Source organism: Chiloscyllium punctatum, chromosome 10 (assembly GCF_047496795.1).
Source record: "Chiloscyllium punctatum isolate Juve2018m chromosome 10, sChiPun1.3, whole genome shotgun sequence".
NCBI lineage: Eukaryota > Metazoa > Chordata > Chondrichthyes > Orectolobiformes > Hemiscylliidae > Chiloscyllium > Chiloscyllium punctatum.
This window is the reverse complement of record NC_092748.1, coordinates 85,061,396-85,079,950: the sequence shown is the minus strand read 5'-3', so window position 1 is coordinate 85,079,950 and position 18,555 is coordinate 85,061,396. Positions and strand designations below refer to the sequence as shown.

Below are 18,555 nucleotides of genomic sequence, written 5' to 3'. Positions count from 1 at the left end.
CCTTAGCTTCATGTTATCTGAAGGTGCCTTTGCATTTCTATGTATATGTAAAGAAGTTTTGTGTTAGCACAGATGAAACATAAAGATAAAAATAGAGAATTGACTTAAGTCTGGTATAAGGATGTTTATGTAAATATGATGGAATTAGTCACACAATTTTGACCTCACTTAAAGAAGAGATGCCAGTCTAGAATAAACAAAAGTTCAGTTGCACAGAAAAGGTACTGATGCATTAGAATTGGTTTTAATCAGTTAAAGAACAGCACCACTGAATAATGAATATTTACCAGTACAACACAGCCTCAAGTTCAACAAAATGTCTGAAAACTAACAGAAAGTAAAATAACTCAAGAAAATTCACAAAGTTGTTGAGATGCTATAACTCGAGGGTGGAAACAGTCAATCTTAAAACCAGGACAGGCAGCCTGCTTAAGGGATAGGAAGCCTGAAGCTACTTCATAAGTACAAATTCTTTGGAAAAAAATAGAACAAATATAAAAAGTCCAGTAATGAATTAGAAAAATAGGGAAGTAACAGTTTAGTCCTTCTAACCAAGCCCGGGCTTCACCTCAAGACCAGGAATGCTGGGAGTCATATCCACACTGAGGGCGGGTGAGAACATTGGCAATGACAGTATTGATGTTAATGATTACACAGACTATGTAATTAAGTAAAATCAAACCACTGGAATAATTTAAATCAAGTAGAGAGAAACCTGAGGGAAGATGTAGTACGATAAGATCTATGTAAATTATTGTCATGTAACTGGTCACGTGAGTTTGATATCCACAAGTCTGAGGCTACCAGTGTAAACCTGAATATTGGAGAGAGGAATCTTAGATTCCTCATTGGAGATCTGTACTGGGTAAACTACTGTGTGCAGATATAAGTAAAGGAGCACTCCAGCGGATAGAGTTGAAGAGCCTATCTTTGAGATAAGGAGCAAGTAACCTCAGGGGCAGCCACCCTAATCCAAGATGACCCGGATCACTATCTCAGTGCGCTGTACCACAATTGGCTAGGCACAAGAAAAGTACAAGAAAAGATATTTTGATTAAATGACTCCTTGCTATAGTCATGCTGGAATTATGATGCATCCCATTGAGCTCAAACAGTGAATTATGAACTCAGTGATAAGAATCCAGGAATTATATTGAGTTTTCAATTGTGAATTGACTGAAACACATATTAGCTCATTGAAAACAAAGTGCCAAATGATGATCTTTTGTTCTGACTGATGTCTAGTTCTTTAAGCTTTAAATGAAGAAAACAAATTTGAATGGGCAAATGTCCAACTCAGGAGATAAAACTAATTAATGATGTTTTCAAGAGATCAACATAGGCACACACCAGTGGATGTCTAAAACCACCTTAAACCACCTACACCAGTGCATTGAAAAGTCAAGTGGGCATTTTGTTCACTTGAAGTTACTGCAGACACATGGATTCTGCTGGAAGAGCCAAGAAAGAATCCATAACAGTTTGTGTTCAAATTCTGTGAAGATTAACTCACCCACCGTCTTCTTATTATCTTTAAGGCAAAAAGCAGGAGTGTGATAGAATACTCTGATGAAAGATTCTGACCCAAAACATTGACTCCCTTGCTCCTCTGATGCTGCTTAACCTGCTGTACTTTTTCCAGCTTCACACTTTATCAATTCTAACTTTCCAGCATCTGTAGTCCCCACTGTCGCCAATACACCTGCAATCCCCAATGTCGCCAATACACCTGCAGTCCTCACTGTCACCAATACACCTGCAGTCCTCACTATCTCCAATATACCTGTGGTCCTCACTGTCGCCAATACACCTGTGGTCCTCACTGTCACCAATACATCCGCAGTCCTCACTGTCGCCAATACACCTGCAGTTCTCACTATCTCCAATACACCTGCAGTCCTCACTATCGCCAATACACCTGCAGTCCTCACTGTCACCAATACACCTGCAGTCCTCACTATCTCCAATACACCTGTGGTCCTCACTGTCGCCAATATACCTGCGGTCCTCACTGTCACCAATACACCTGTGGTCCTCACTGTCGCCAATATACCTGCGGTCCTCACTGTCGCCAATACACCTGTGGTCCTCACTGTCGCCAATACACCTGCAGTCCTCACTATCTCCAATACACCTGTGGTCCTCACTGTCGCCAATATACCTGCGGTCCTCACTGTCGCCAATACACCTACAGTCCTCACTGTCGCCAATACACCTGCGGTCCTCACTGTCGCCAATACACCTGCGGTCCTCACTGTCGCCAATATACCTGCAGTCCTCACTGTCACCAATACACCTGCAGTCCTCACTGTCGTCAATACACCTGCAGTCCTCACTATCTCCAATACACCTGCAGTCCTCACTGTCGCCAATATACCTGCAGTCCTCACTATCTCCAATACACCTGCAGTCCTCACTGTCGCCAATACACCTGCGGTCCTCACTGTCACCAATACACCTGTGGTCCTCACTGTCGCCAATACACCTGCGGTCCTCACTGTCGCCAATACACCTGCGGTCCTCACTGCCACCAAAACACCTGCAGTCCTCACTGTCACCAATACACCTGCAGTCCTCACTATCTCCAATACACCTGCAGTCCTCACTGTCGCCAATATACCTGCGGTCCTCACTGTCACCAATACACCTGTGGTCCTCACTGTCGCCAATACACCTGCAGTCCTCACTGTCACCAATACACCTGCAGTCCTCACTGTCGCCAATACACCTGTGGTCCTCACTGTCGCCAATATACCTGCGGTCCTCACTGTCACCAATACACCTGTGGTCCTCACTGTCGCCAATATACCTGCGGTCCTCACTGTCGCCAATACACCTGTGGTCCTCACTGTCGCCAATACACCTGCAGTCCTCACTATCTCCAATACACCTGTGGTCCTCACTGTCGCCAATATACCTGCGGTCCTCACTGTCGCCAATACACCTACAGTCCTCACTGTCGCCAATACACCTGCGGTCCTCACTGTCGCCAATACACCTGCGGTCCTCACTGTCGCCAATATACCTGCAGTCCTCACTGTCACCAATACACCTGCAGTCCTCACTGTCGTCAATACACCTGCAGTCCTCACTATCTCCAATACACCTGCAGTCCTCACTGTCGCCAATATACCTGCAGTCCTCACTATCTCCAATACACCTGCAGTCCTCACTGTCGCCAATACACCTGCGGTCCTCACTGTCACCAATACACCTGTGGTCCTCACTGTCGCCAATACACCTGCGGTCCTCACTGTCGCCAATATACCTGCAGTCCTCACTGTCACCAATACACCTGCAGTCCTCACTGTCACCAATACACCTGCAGTCCTCACTATCTCCAATACACCTGCAGTCCTCACTGTCACCAATACACCTGCAGTCCTCACTGTCGTCAATACACCTGCAGTCCTCACTATCTCCAATACACCTGCAGTCCTCACTGCCACCAAAACACCTGCAGTACTCACTGTCACCAATACACCTGCAGTCCTCACTATCTCCAATACACCTGCAGTCCTCACTGTCGCCAATATACCTGCGGTCCTCACTGTCACCAATACACCTGTGGTCCTCACTGTTGCCAATACACCTGCAGTCCTCACTGTCACCAATACACCTGCAGTCCTCACTGTCGCCAATACACCTGTGGTCCTCACTGTCGCCAATATACCTGCGGTCCTCACTGTCACCAATACACCTGTGGTCCTCACTGTCGCCAATACACCTGCAGTCCTCACTGTCACCAATACACCTGCAGTCCTCACTGTCACCAATACACCTGCAGTCCTCACTGTCGCCAATACACCTGTGGTCCTCACTGTCGCCAATACACCTGCAGTCCTCACTGTCACCAATATACCTGCGGTCCTCACTGTCGCCAATACACCTGCAGTCCTCACTGTCACCAATACACCTGCAGTCCTCACTGTCACCAATACACCTGCAGTCCTCACTGTCGCCAATACACCTGTGGTCCTCACTATCTCCAATACACCTGTGGTCCTCACTGTCTCCAATACACCTGCAGTCCTCACTGTCACCAATACACCTGCAGTGCTCACTGTCACCAATACACCTGCAGTCCTCACTATCTCCAATACACCTGTGGTCCTCACTGTCGCCAATACACCTGTGGTCCTCACTGTCGCCAATATACCTGTGGTCCTCACTGTCGCCAATATACCTGCAGTCCTCACTGTCGCCAATACACCTGCGGTCCTCACTGTCGCCAATATACCTGCGGTCCTCACTGTCGCCAATATACCTGCGATCCTCACTGTCGTCAATACATCTGCAGTCCTCACTATCTCCAATACACCTGCAGTCCTCACTGTCACCAATACACCTGCAGTCCTCACTATCTCCAATTGTCTTCATTTTTCTGGATGAATGCAACCCCACCAACACTCAAGAAGGTTGACACAGTAAAAGACCAAGCTCAGAAGCCCATTGAACACCTGAAACATTCATATCCTTCACCATTGATGAACACCAGCAGCAGCCTGTGTCGTATACAAGATATACTGCAAAAACTCTCAAAGCCTCCTTTGAAAACACATTTCAAATACAGGGCCTCTACTAGTTTTATATGTCCCTTCCTTTTAAGAAAGTTTGCCTTTAAAGACAGTGGCTCAGTGGTTAGCAATGCTGCTTCACAGTGCCAGGGACCTGGTTTCGATCCAAGTCATGGGTGACTGTGTGGTGTTTGCACATTCTCCCCGTGTCTGCATGGGGTTCCTCTGGGTGCTCTGGCTTCCTCCCTCAGTCCAATGTTTGCAGGTTAGGTGAATTGGTCAAGCTAGATTGCCCATAGTGTTCAGGGATGTACAGATTAGGTGAATTACTCAGGGTAAATGTAGGGAATGGGTCTGAGTGGGTGACTCTTTGGAGGGTCAGTGTTGACTTGTTGAGTTGAAGGACCTGTTTCCACACAGTAGGGATTCTATGCCTTCATGTACTGTGTATATACAATATTGTGACTCTGCCTGACTTAATTGCAAACTACACATGTAGAAATCGATTACTTTGCTATAATATCTGCTTCTTAATTTGAAATGTGATTTACTAAATTTTAAAAAAAATCCAGAGGGTTAATTAGATCAAAAATGATTGACTATTATCATTAAAATATCAGCTATAATGTGAAGCACAAGAACAACAGATACATGGGAACTTTCCAACACACACAGCATTCTGAATTGGAATTATATTGCTATTCCCTGACAATCACTGGATCAAGGTTCTGGAACTAATACTTTAACAGCATTTGAGCATATCTACAGAGAGCAAAGACAGTAAAGGTTCAGGAAAATGGCTCTCCATCTCCTCAAGGACAATCATGGCCTTAACAGCGGTGTCCATATCCCAAGAAAGAATTGTTTTTAAAATGTACCACCTCATACTAGATTTGTTGATTGACGGTGTATACATTTTACAAAACAGTTTATGATTTTCAATAATATGTTGAACTGCAAACAAATTAATACAATGCTTAATATGTTATTTCCTTTGACTAAATCTAGCATGCCACTGTTTTCACCTAAAAGCAGACAACCAAGTGCCTACAATTCGGTTTCAGAAACCTGGATATGATGAATAGTTTTTCTGATTACTTTGTTAATAAGAGGAAAGCCCTTCTAATGTTATATTACTTTCAGAGCTCGTAAAAGAGAAGGGTCAAGGACTTAATGCCTCTTTCACTTGGAACCAGATGTATACAACTGACTATGAAAAGCAAAACAAGGAGAGAAAGGAAAGCAAGAAGTTTGATTTCATTCATATGATTCAGGTAACTGCTGTTCAGGTTAACTTAATAGCCAGCAGTCACAGCACATTCAACCTGTCACTCAGGGCTAAGTGTAGAGCAAGTTCACATCCATGCTGCTTAATGTCTAAAATACTAATGGTTCTAAGTACCATGGTCAGCTTAAGAATTCATATTCATTTTGACATTATGTCTTTGTAAGTTTTTCCTTATTTTAATTTGCCTGTCCTTTGGTGCCTCTGGTGCAGATGGTGCAGAAAATATGGACAAGTTAAGCAACTAGGCAAAAATGTAATGGATGGAAGGAAAGGAAAGTTCTGAAGAGTCACTGGATATAAAAAGTTAACTCTGCATTCCCTCCATTGACCTGCTGGAACATTGAACAGTTTTGGGCACATTATCTAAAGAAATAAAAAGCTTACAATAGAGACAGTCCAGAGAAGGTTTATAATCCCAGGTATGGAGGGACTGTATTATGAGGAAGGGTTAAGTTAATTGGGCCTTTACTCATTGGAATTCAGAGGAATGAGAGGTGAAATTTTGGAAACATACAAGATTCTGAGGAGGCGGGTGGAGAGTGTGATGCTAGAAAAGCACAATAGGGCAGGCAGCATTTGAGGAGCAGGAGAATTGATGAAGGACTTTTGCACGAAATGTCCATTCTCCTGCTCCTCAGACAATGCCTGACCTGCTGTGCTTTTCCAGCACCACACTCGACTCTGATCTCCAGCATCTGCAGTCCTCAATTTCTCTAAGACTCTGAGGGGACTTGCAGAGTAGGTGCAGAAAGATTATTTCTCCTTGTGAACAATCTAAGGCCAGAGAAATAAGGGATCACCTTTTAAAAACAAAGAAAAGAAAGAATGGCTTCTCTCTGTGCGTGGGATACAGGCAGATCTGCTTTAATATGTCATTCTGTTAATGCAAATTAGCTGCAACTGTTAATGTGATTGGATGAATAGGAGTGCTTTTTCTAAAACAGGAACTTTTAAAGTGTGTGTTGTCTATAACTTTATTACATTGCCAATGCTTTAAGTGTATTTGCATTGCATGATTTTTATGCAGTGCGGGGTTGCAGAAGAACACAACCACTGCGTAATAGCTGAACTACCTGTACTTGTGAATTCCCTATCACAGATGGCTTGTAGACATTTGGTCATAAGTATATTCACGGCTGAGATAGACAGATTTTTAATCAGTAAGGGAATCAAAGGTTATGTGGAAAAGCCATGAAGATAGAGTTGAGAATTACCAGATCAGCCATGATCCCCTTAAATATTGGAACAGACTCAAATGGCCTACTTCAACTCAACATATTATGTTCTTATAATCTAATGGTTTGTTTTGGTTCAATTTGATTTGCTTTATTATTGTTGCATGTACCTAGGTACAGTGAAAAGTTTTGTTTTGTGTGCATTACAGGCAGATCATACCATACAAAATGCATAAGGGTAATAGAACAAAGCAAACAATAAAATGTTACAGCTGCAGAGAAGGTGCACAGAGAACGAGGTCAACATTAAATTTAAAACTGGAGAGGTCTACTCAGAAGTCTAATGACAGTGGGGAAGAAAACTATTCTTGAATCTACTGGTACATGTGTATAAGCTTTTGTGTCCTCTGCCCAACAGAAGATTTTGGAAGAGATTATAAACAGGGTGGGAGGGATTTTTTATTATGTTGGCTGCTGAAGCAGTGAGGAGTGCAGATGGAGTTAATGGATGGAAGGCTGGCTTGTGTGATGGACAAGGCTGTGTGGTTAGCTAGCTTATATACTTCAGATCATATCTGTGAATATCAGTAAGAATATAGGAACATAGGAGCAAATGTAGCCCATTGAGCCTGTTCCAACGTTCAATAATCTGTGGCTTAATTCCACATATCCATTTTTGGCCTATACCCCATAAAAACATTGCTTAACAAAAACTTATCCATCTAAAATTTAAAATTTACACCTGATCCTGCATCCACTGCTTGTGAAAAAGTGTTCCAAACAGAAGAAGCAATTCCTGACATCTCTCTGAATTGTCTGGTCCTAATTCTAGAGACCATGCCCCAAGTTATAGAATCCCCAACTAGTGGAAATACTTTGTCTACCTTGTCTTTTCCTGTTAATATCTTGAAGACTTTGAGCACCCCTTACATTTCTATATTCTGGAGAAAACAAGCCTAATGTGTATAATCACACCTTATAATTTAACCCCTGAAGTCTAGGTATCATTCCTGTAAACTGATATTGTATTCCCCACAAGGCCAATATATCCTTCCTAAATACGATGCCCAGATCTGTTCACAATACTGCACGTGGGGTCTAACCAGGGGTTTGTATAACTGCAGTGTAACTTCTGCATCATTAACTCCATACCTCTGGATAAAAAGGCCAGCATTCCATTAGCTTTCCTATTTATTTTCTATATTTTCTACACCTCTTAGTGACATTTCAAAGATCGATGCAGCTGCTCCCCAAGTCTATTTGGACATTCAGTGCATTAAAATTCACACATCCCCAAAATAGATAACCACACACTTATTTACACTGAACTCCATCTGCAACCGTTTTGCCCTTTCACTCGGTCTATCAAGTTCTTTTTGTAGTTTTATTCTAACATCCATACTGTCCACATACTGTAATCTTTCTGTTTGTTTGGATCAACCCCAGGCAAATCAAAGATAGTTAATGTATTTACAGACAAATCAAGAATGTGGGAATAATGCTGCCTCAAAAATGGTGAGGAAACTGCATTGTTAGAAACCAGCAGCACTCTATTCAAGCTCCTGAGCTCATCCCTACCCATCTGCTTTTCTTTATTTTTGCTTATTCTTTATCTTTTTTTCTTTTTCCTTTCCTTTTGTTTAAAGTATTTTGTGTCACCGAGGCATTGATGATCGACCTTGCCCATGCATGTTCTGTGATTGAGTGATGGATCCAGCATTCAGAGGCTGTGAGTAGGCCCTGCCCAAGCATGGTGTAAAAGAGGTAAAAACAATGACTGCAGATGCTGGAAAGCAAATACTGGATGAGTGGTGCTGGAAGAGCACAGCAGTTCAGGCAGCATCCAACGAGCAGCGAAATCGACGTTTCGGGCAAAAGCCCTTCATCAGGATATTCCTGATGAAGGGCTTTTGCCCGAAACATCGATTTCGCTGCTCGTTGGATGCTGCCTGAACTGCTGTGCTCTTCCAGCACCACTCATCCAGTACCTGCCCAAGCATGTATAGAACCTGGCAATTGGATGCTGTGAGCTGGCCCTGCCTGAGTAAGTTCTGGCATCTGAGGACGAATCCAGTGATTGGAGGCTACGGGTGGGCCCTGTCCATGCATGTTACAAGACCCAGTGATCAGATGCTGCGAGCTGGCCTTGCCAGAATATATTCTGAGATCTGGTGAGGGTACCGGCAATCAGAGGCTGTGAACGGACCCTGCTCCAGCATATTCCAGGATCTGGCGAGGGATCTGGTAAGCGGAGATTGCAAGCGGACTCTGTCCGAGCATGTTCCAGGACCCAGTTACAGCATAAATTCCCTCCTTTGTTCTTGAGTAGACCTACCCTTTCCCTAGGTACATACTTGCTCCAAGTATACATATAAATTGCTTTGGAATTCTCCTGGTATCCAACATGCCAAGGACATTTCATGGCCTCTTTTGGCCCTACAGATTCCTTTCCTGAGTTTTTTCTGTTTCAATGGCCCTGTTTGAATTCCTTCCATATACTTTTCCTTTTTATCTAAACTCTTGATATCTCATCATCCTGGGTTCCTGTATTTTGCCACCGTTATCTTTCAACATCACCAGAATGTGCTGGTAATGAACTATGATCTACTGATCTTTAAAATATTCCCACATGTCAGATAGATTTACCCTCATACAGTTGCCCCCCCCCCCATCTAATTTCTCCAGTTCCTGCCAAATTCTGTAATAATTAACCTTCTCTAATTTAGTACTTCCACCTGAGGCCGAGAGATTTAAATATCTTAACACTTATGGTCTCAAGATCACTGTTCCTAAAATGCATCCCCATTGAAACTTCAATCATCTGCCCAGGATTATTCCTCAAGACAAGGTCTAGTTCAGTCATTTTTGTAGTTAGTCTACCTACATATTGTTTCAAGAAGCCCTCTACCCCATCTGAGCTCCCAGCACTAAGGGAGTCCCAGTCAATGGGGAAATTAAAGCCACCCCGTACAACAACCCAGTACAACCCTCTTACAGTTTGTCCATGCTATGCCAAACATCTGTTCATCTATCTCCTGTTGGTTGTTTGAAGGCTGATAATATAACCCCATAATTGTGATTGTACCTTTCTTATTCCTGAGTTCTACCCAAAGGGCATTGCTGGATGAGCTTTCTGAAATATCCTCCCTTGCTGCAGTTGTGACATTGTCCGCAGCTAGTAATGCATTCCCCCACCTCTCTATCACATCTAAATTCTGGAACTTTGAGCTGTCAGTCCTACATTCTCTCAATCAAATTTCTGTAATGGCGACATTATCATGGTTCTCTACATTAATCCAGGCTCAAACCTCACCTGCCTTACTTCTTAGGTTAAAACTTCTGATTGCCAGTCCTGCAGTGCTCATTCTGGATTAGTGGTGCTGGAAGAGCACAGCAATTCAGGCAGCATCCAAGTAGCTTCGAAATCGACGTTTCGGGCAAAAGCCCTTCATCAGGAACTGAAGGGCTTTTGCCCGAAATGTCGATTTCGAAGCTACTTGGAAGCTGCCTGAACTGCTGTGCTCTTCCAGCACCACTAATCCAGAATCTGGTTTCCAGCATCTGCAGTCATTGTTTTTACCTGCAGTGTTCATTAGCCTGACTCTGCCTTTCTTCCCATTATTTGACATAACCTCTACCTCTACTCAATAACTCCACATACTGATCTAATACTATGGTTTACATCCTCCTGCCTCATTAGTTGAAACCCTCCTGAGTGGCATGGGCAAGAATTCCTGCAGGATGTTCGTGCGCCTCCAGTTTACATACAACCTGTCCTTCTTGTACATGTCCATCCTGCCCTGAGAGAGATGCAAGTGATCCAGATACCTGAAACCCTCCCTCCTACACCTGTCCTTTAGCCATGCATTGAAATGCACTGTCCTCCTCCTGGCCTCACTAATACGTGGCACAGAGAGTAATTCCGACATTACAACACTAAAGGTTCTGCTTTTCAACTTCCTACCTGATGTTCTAAATTCTCTTTGCAGAATTTAATTTGTCTTCTTCTTTCCATTGTTGTTCATTGTATAGGCCATGACATCAAGCTGCTCAACTTCCCCTTTCAACATCCTGGAGTCTCACTCATGGCCACAGATACACCTGTCTATGGCCCTGATTATTGAGTTTCCTATTAATACTGCTTATCTACACTTTTGACACTTTGTGCTGTACAGCAGAACCAATTGTGATGCCACTGATCTGGCTGCTGCTGTTGCATTGCCTTGAGATATCACACTCCCCAGTAATATCCAAAATAGTATGTCTGTTTGAGAGGGGAATAGCCACAGAGGACTCCTGTACTGCCTGCCTGCCTGCCCCTCCTAGCAGTCACTATTAATCTAGGTGACCACATCCCTGAAACCTTGTCTAGTAAGCTTTCTGCCTCATGTATGCTCCTCAGTGGGTTCAACTGCCACTCCAACTGACCCATACAGTTTAAGAGGAGCTGCAGGTGGACAAACTTCTTAGTTCCTGCAGACATAGCTGTCAGAGATGATTTGACTTCTCCCTGATCTCACATATCTCACAGGAGGAGCATACCACTCCTCCTATGACATATGGGAGATCAGATTTCATAGTCCCTGCAAGGGATACAATAACCTTTGATTCCTTTCCAGAAAAGAGTCTAACTCTGCCTTAAAAGTATTCAACGACTCTACAACAACTACCACTTTGAGAGGGAAAGAATTCCAATGTTGCACAACTTGCTATCAGGAAGATTTGTCCTCCTCTGAATCTGAAAAGGGTGACATCTAACTTTTAAAAAGAGTCACTTGGATCTGGGCTCATCCACAATAGGAAATGACATTTTGACATTGACCTTGATAAGATTGTTCAGTATCTCATAATCTTCAATGAAATCCCCTCACTCTTCATAACTCCAGGAGAAACCAGTCCAGTCTGACCAACCTATCCTCATAAAGAATCACCACTCATTCCAGGTATCAACCTCCTCTGAACTGCCAGCCAAGTATTTACATTCTTACATTTAAACCTTGCTACTTCTGAATGATATTTCACAATATGAAATTGACTTTAGTAAATAAGGTTTTGTGCCGTTGGATCAATGATTCCATGATATGCCCACAAGAATTTCAAAGTTTGTGTTTTTAGGCACTGATAATTGTATCCCAATTAATTTTAATATAAGGATTTATATTCATAACTTATCTGTGTTTCTATTTTTTTTTTGCTGACTAGTTGCTGTACTTTGTGGAAAATGCGCATGATACCATTAAGTATTTTCACAGTATTCTGGAAAGGAATGGCAAACTTCTAATAATACAGACTGCAAGTAAGTTATTGTCCAGTGTTTCTGATAAACTGGTACTGTTATTCTATGCAGCCTTTTACCTGAGCTATCTGAAAGTATACGGAGAAGATAACTAAATTCATACGTATTCTATTGATCAACTTCTTGGCATTCCTGAGAGTTGATTCTCTGAATTGGCCAGATGTCTAGCTTGTAATGCTGGGTGATTTCAACAACACAAGTTCAATTTCCATACCAGCAGAGGTTACCATGAAGGAAACTCTTGTCAGAGGTGTGGTAACCCTCAGGTTAAACCATTTCATGTGAGAGCAGTCCTTTGGGACTACAGCAACTTTCCCTTTACACAAAGTTTGCAACAAACAAGAAGACTGTGAACAAAGTGAAAAATTGTGCAGTAGATAAATAATTGACTAGATGACAGAAAGAAGTGAATAGCTGTCAATGCTGTGCATTGGAAATGACTAATTATAATTAGTAAATCATAAGTTGGCCCTTATAGCTCTACTTACTGATATTTCTGTTTCTAGGTTCTGCTTCTGTCTAAAGGTTCAAAAGGCACTCCATTTGTAGGTGGTGCTGAACTTTAAAATTGCTATCATAATTCAATACAAATGGGCAGTGCGAAGTATTGCATGCAAGGCCATTTCAACTGTTGCTCAACTATTTGCTCCACCCTTTCCCAAATTTGCCACAGTAATCTCTCACACTCTGACTGGAGGATAATGTCCTTTATCGTTACAGAGACATCCACAGCATTAGGAAACACTTGTTTTCACTAACTCATTATTTCCAGCATCAAATATCATTCTGTTCACTTTACACTGCCAAACTAATGATTTAATGTCAAAATTGCTTCACAAAGGTCAAGTGGAACCAGAATATTAACTTAATTTTGTTTTTCTTGGAATATTCTGTACAAATTTGTGTTGATCTAATATTGAATGGCAATAAGTAACAATACAAAAAAGTACAGCATAATTCATTCATGTGGTGATGGTGATGAAGATTTATGGTTGGAAAAATAAAGGTCAGAAGTTTGGCCTTATTTCATTGGAGGAGAGAAAAGTCTACTTGACAGAAGTCTGCAATGGTTTAATGGCTAACTAGTGGGAAATTTGTTCTTTGGTGAGGTGATAACAAACAGCCACCTTTTAAAGAAATTCAGTGATGTGATGTGGACATTGTTGGCTAGGCAGTTTTTATTGCCTGATCTTAGTTGTCCTTCTTGAACTGGTGCAGCCCACCTGCTATGAGTTGACCCACAATGCCCTGGCTGATGGAATTCCAGGATTTTGAGTGAGTGACAGTGAAGGAATGGTGATATATATACAAGTCAGGATGGGGAGTATCATGGAGGAGAACTTGAAGGTGGTGGTGTTCCCATTTATCTTTCCTCTTGGGCTTCTAGTTGGAAGTGGTCATGGGTTTGGAAGGTGCTGAGGCTCCTGGTGATTTTCTGCTCTGCATCTTATAGATAGTGCACCTTCTACTACTGATCATCAGTGGTGGAGGGATGGATGCTTGTGGGTATGGTGCCAGTCAAGTGAGCTATTTTGTTCTGAATGGTGCCAAGCTTCTTGAGTGTTATAGAAACATAGAGTCATATAAAGGTACAGACCCTTCAGTCCAACCCATCCATGCTGAACAGATATTCCAACCCAATCTAGTCCCACCTGCAGTACCTGGCCCATATCCCTCCAAACCCTTCCTATTCATATACCCATCCAGATGCCTTTTAAATGTTGCAATTTACCAGCCTCCACCACTTCCTCTGGCAGCTCACTCCATACACGTACCACCCTCTGCGTCTCTTAGGTCTCTTTTATATCTTTCTCCTCTCACCCTAAACCTATGCCCTCTAGTTCTAGATTCCCCCACCCCAGGAAAAAGACTTTGTCTATTTATCCTATCCATGCCCCTCATGATTTTGTAAACCTCTATAAGGTCACCCCTCAGCCTCCGACCCTCCGGGAAAAACAGCCCCAGCCTGTTCAGCTTCTCCCTATAGCTCAAATCCTCCAACCCTGGCAACATCCTTGTAAATCTTTTCTGAACCCTTTCAAGTTTCACAACACCTTTCCAATAGGAATGAGACCAGAATTGCACGCAATATTCCAACAGTGGCCTCACCATATCTTGTACAGCTGCAACATGACCTCCCAACTCCTGTACTCAATACTCTGACTAATAAAGGAAAGCATACCAAATGCTGCCTTCACTATCCTATCTACCCGTGACTCTACTTTCAAGGAGCTATGAACCTGCACTCCAAGGTCTCTTTGTTCAGCAACACTTCCTAGGACCTTACTATTAAGTGTATAAGTCCTGCTAAGCTTTGCTTTCCCAAAATGCAGCACCTTGCATTTATCTGAATTAAACTCCATCTGCCACTTTCAGCCCATTGGCCCTTCTGATCAAGATCCTATTGTAATCTGAGATAACCTTCTTCACTGTCTACTACACTTTCAATTTTGATGTCATCTGCAAACTTACTAACTATAACTCTTATGCTCACATCCAAATAATTTATATAAATGATTGAAAAGTAGTGGACCTAGCACCAATCTTTGAGGCACTCCACTGGTCACAGGCCTCCAGTCTGAAAAACGACCCTCTACCACCACCCTGTGTCTTCTACCTTTGAGCCAGTTCTGTGTCCAAATGGCTAGTTCTCGTTATATTCCATAAGATCTAACCTTGCTAATCAGTCTCCCATGGGGAACCTTGATGAATGCCTTATTGAAGTGCATATAGATCAGGTCTACTGCTCTGCCCTCATCAATCCTCTTTGTTACTTCATCAAAAAACAATTGCAACATTTAAAAGGCATCTGAATGGGTATATGAGTAGAAACAGTTCAGATGTATATTGGTCATATGCTGGCAAATGGGACTAATTTAATTTTGGATATCTGGTCATCATGGATGAGTTGGACTGAAGGATCTGTTTCTATGCTGTACAGCTCTATGACTCTTTAACTGCAAGCTAGGACTGTTTTCCTTGAAAAGACTAACTTGAAATGAGGTCCAATAAAGATATTCTAAATCATGATGGATCTGGACTGAGTAGATAAGACAAAATATTCTCACGCCCGAAAAGATCATCAATGAATTGGCAAAAGGAACAGAAGTTAAATGAGAAGAGAAGCCTTTTTTGTACAGTGCGTGATTAAGGTCTAGAATGCACTACCTTAGGACATGTGGACACTTATTCAAATAAAGCACATAAAAGGGAATTAAACTATTATTTGAAAATTAACAGTGTTCTGGGTTATGAGGAGAGGGCAGAAGAATTGCAATAAGTGAAGTTGGAGAGCCAGTGCAGACACAAAGGACCAAATAATTTCTTCCGCACTCTATTTCTGTGATATTAAAGAAAATATTACAGAAGTATAAAGGCTAGAAAAATTGTTTCAGGTCTCAAGAAACTGTCACTGAAGTGAAGTCAGCAGATACTTTTTGCAGAGTTAAATGTCTAAAAATGCAGAGAGTATGGAAATATACAGGGAACAATTCAGAATTATATTAAAAACAAAAAGAAATGCGAATGCTGTGAATCAGAAACAAAAGTTGCTGAAAGGCTCAACAAGTCTGACAGCACCTGTGAAGAGAAATCAAAGCTAATGTTTCAGGTCTGCTGACCCTTCCTATGATTATATTAGATGTAGGAGGGAACATTTGATGGACTGAATGGCCTATTTTCAGTGCTACAATTTACTATGATTCTCCAATATTTGGTATTGGTGAAATGACAAAAAAAAACTGTTGCTTTTTAATCCAGCATTTCACACTTAATGATATTCAAACAATACATGATTTTCTGTAATTTCCTCATGCGTTCTTGTCATTCGATGCATATTTGCACTAAATCGCTTTGCTTAATATCCCAAATAAATTTTACAACAGGTTATTTTCTTTCTGAAAATTAATGAATAATTTGTAAGTATCATCAACATTTTTCCCAAAAGAAATCTACATCAGATACATTTCAATTTTGTTTTACATGTCAACATTTACTGCTAACAGATGATAGCGGATGGAGTTCACTTTGGACGAAATTTGGATCTCGTTTTCCTACAAGCATTTCTCTTGATGTGCAAAACGTGCTTGCTGAAATGAAAATGAAGTATCAGATTTATGAGCATTCCTCTGACTTTGACATCACAGAGTGTTTCATTGAAGGAAATGAAAATGGAGACTGTCTGTTGGATTTCCTCACGGATTCAGCAGATTTCAGGAAAACCGCCCCTGAGGATCTCAAATCTGAAGTTCTTCAACACCTACATCAACCTGCATGTTCAAGAGAGGAAAACAAGAAAATTCTGTTTCGCAATAATTTGAAATTCATAGTAATTGACTATTGATCGTATATCTTTCAGCACATCCTTTTCCAGTTAACTTCACTCAGAATTTCTTGAATCTACATTTTCTTGCTGCCGTATTAGTTATGTTAAGTAATTATTCTTGCATTAATGTTTTAAATTCATACAATATGTTTCTTTAAAATTATTGGAACAATATTTCAGCAAATGAGAAACAAAAATTCCTGCATTATTGAAACGAGCTTTTAAAATATTATCTGAACACTGAGTTATTTTGATACATCTTAAAGTTCACGACTGCAATTTCTTCTGGTCTCTATAAATGAATCTCCTGGCAGAAATCTCCTTTTGATAGATGTAAACACTTGTAACAGGGTTGCCTGTTGCACCAGAATAAATTGTGTAGCTTTCATTTAACTTAGAAATCTAGAGATAGAAAATGGAAACAGGAGTAGGCCATTTATCCCCTCACGCTCACTCTATCATGCAACATGATCATGATTGATCCTTCATCTCAATGCCACAATCCTGCTGACTTCCTATACCTGGGGACCCTGCCAACAACTGGATATTTTTCTCTTTCCTTCTTAAACATGTTCAATGACTTGTCCTCCACAGGCTTCTTTGGTAAAAAATTCCACAGATTCACCTCTCAGAGGAAAAATCTTGCCTTACCTCTGCCCAAAATGGCTTCTCTGAAAGTCATGATTGTTTTTCTGTACAGAGCACCTCGACTATTATCAATACCATGCCCGGCGAGAGGCCTTAATATCTTGCATCCAGTCTGTTAAGACCTCTTAGAAATGTATGCGCTTTAGTGAGTCTTCATTGAAATTGAGATTATTTCTGTGGGCTTTCTGCTTGTTACTAAATACATTTAAATTTAAAGGCTTATTTGCTTAATGTTAAAAATCACGCAATACCAGGTTATAGTCCAACAGGTTTAATTGGAAGCACTAGTTTTCAGAGCACTGCTCCTTCACCAAGTTGTTGTAGAGTAAATGATGAAGGAGCGGTGCTCCAAAAGCTAGTGCTTCCAAATAAATCTATTGGACTATAACCGGGTGTTGTGTGATTTTTAACTTTGTCCACCCCAGTCCAACACCGACACCTCCAAATCATATCTGCTCAGTGATATTTCTTTTCATATTTCTTTTGCAAAGACCAAGAACTAAACAATATATCACTATAGATTAGGTTTGCACACTTTTCATTGATTCTTTTCTATCTTTATGTTATTCATTCTTATGACTCTAATGGAAAGAGTGTACTGAAAATCAAGCCTAACTACTCCAGGAGCCATATAAAAAAGTATAAATGCTTATTCAATAATCAAAAATGGTTAATTTGTTTTTCTTTATTATTATAACTAGAACAAAAGTGTATTTCCCCAAGTTTCTCAATAAACTCAAACAAGTGACAGAGTGATTATCAATTTGTTTTATTGGTTCATGGAATGCGAAACATCCATGGCTCAATTGCCATTAAACCACATTTCTGCGTGTCGGGTGTCACTTGTAGGCCAGAAGAGGGAAGATTGGTAAATGTTTCCTCCCTAAATGATATTGATGAATGAGGGTTTTTCTTTTATGAAAATTGACAGTGGCAATATAGTTGATATTAAGAAAGTTTTGTTTTAATCCAGTCTTATGAAATTCAAATTTCATTATCTGTCATGATACAATTTGAACTCATATGTTTCATATATTAACCTATGTTTTTGGAGTACATTGACATTTCCACTACACCACCATCACCACACAAATTATATAATATACCCCTTCTTCCAACCTTTATTCCAAACACATTCATATAAAGGTGGAAAAAATCATATACAACTCTACAGAGCCATTATGGATGAAGAAAAAAAGAGTCACTGTACATAAAGGAGGAAATTCAGACAAAAAAAAATGATTGACTCCTCATAATTCCTCTGACATGAATTTCCATTGATGGGATCCGAATGCTAACAGTTCCAC

At 41.2% G+C, this 18,555-nt stretch overlaps 1 protein-coding gene across 1 annotated transcript in view; it reads left to right on the top strand.

Annotated features, from left to right (window-relative positions):
• The window catches only part of LOC140482359 (histamine N-methyltransferase-like), a 36,421-nt gene extending 18,425 nt beyond the window's left edge, over positions 1 to 17,996 (top strand). The window contains exons 4-6 of the mRNA XM_072579711.1: positions 5,661 to 5,791; positions 12,183 to 12,276; positions 16,281 to 17,996. Of these exons, the coding sequence (XP_072435812.1) occupies positions 5,661 to 5,791; positions 12,183 to 12,276; positions 16,281 to 16,618 (563 nt within the window). The 3' untranslated portion in view covers positions 16,619 to 17,996. The remainder of the gene's footprint in view (positions 1 to 5,660; positions 5,792 to 12,182; positions 12,277 to 16,280) is intronic.
• Positions 17,997 to 18,555: the final 559 nt, after the last annotated feature.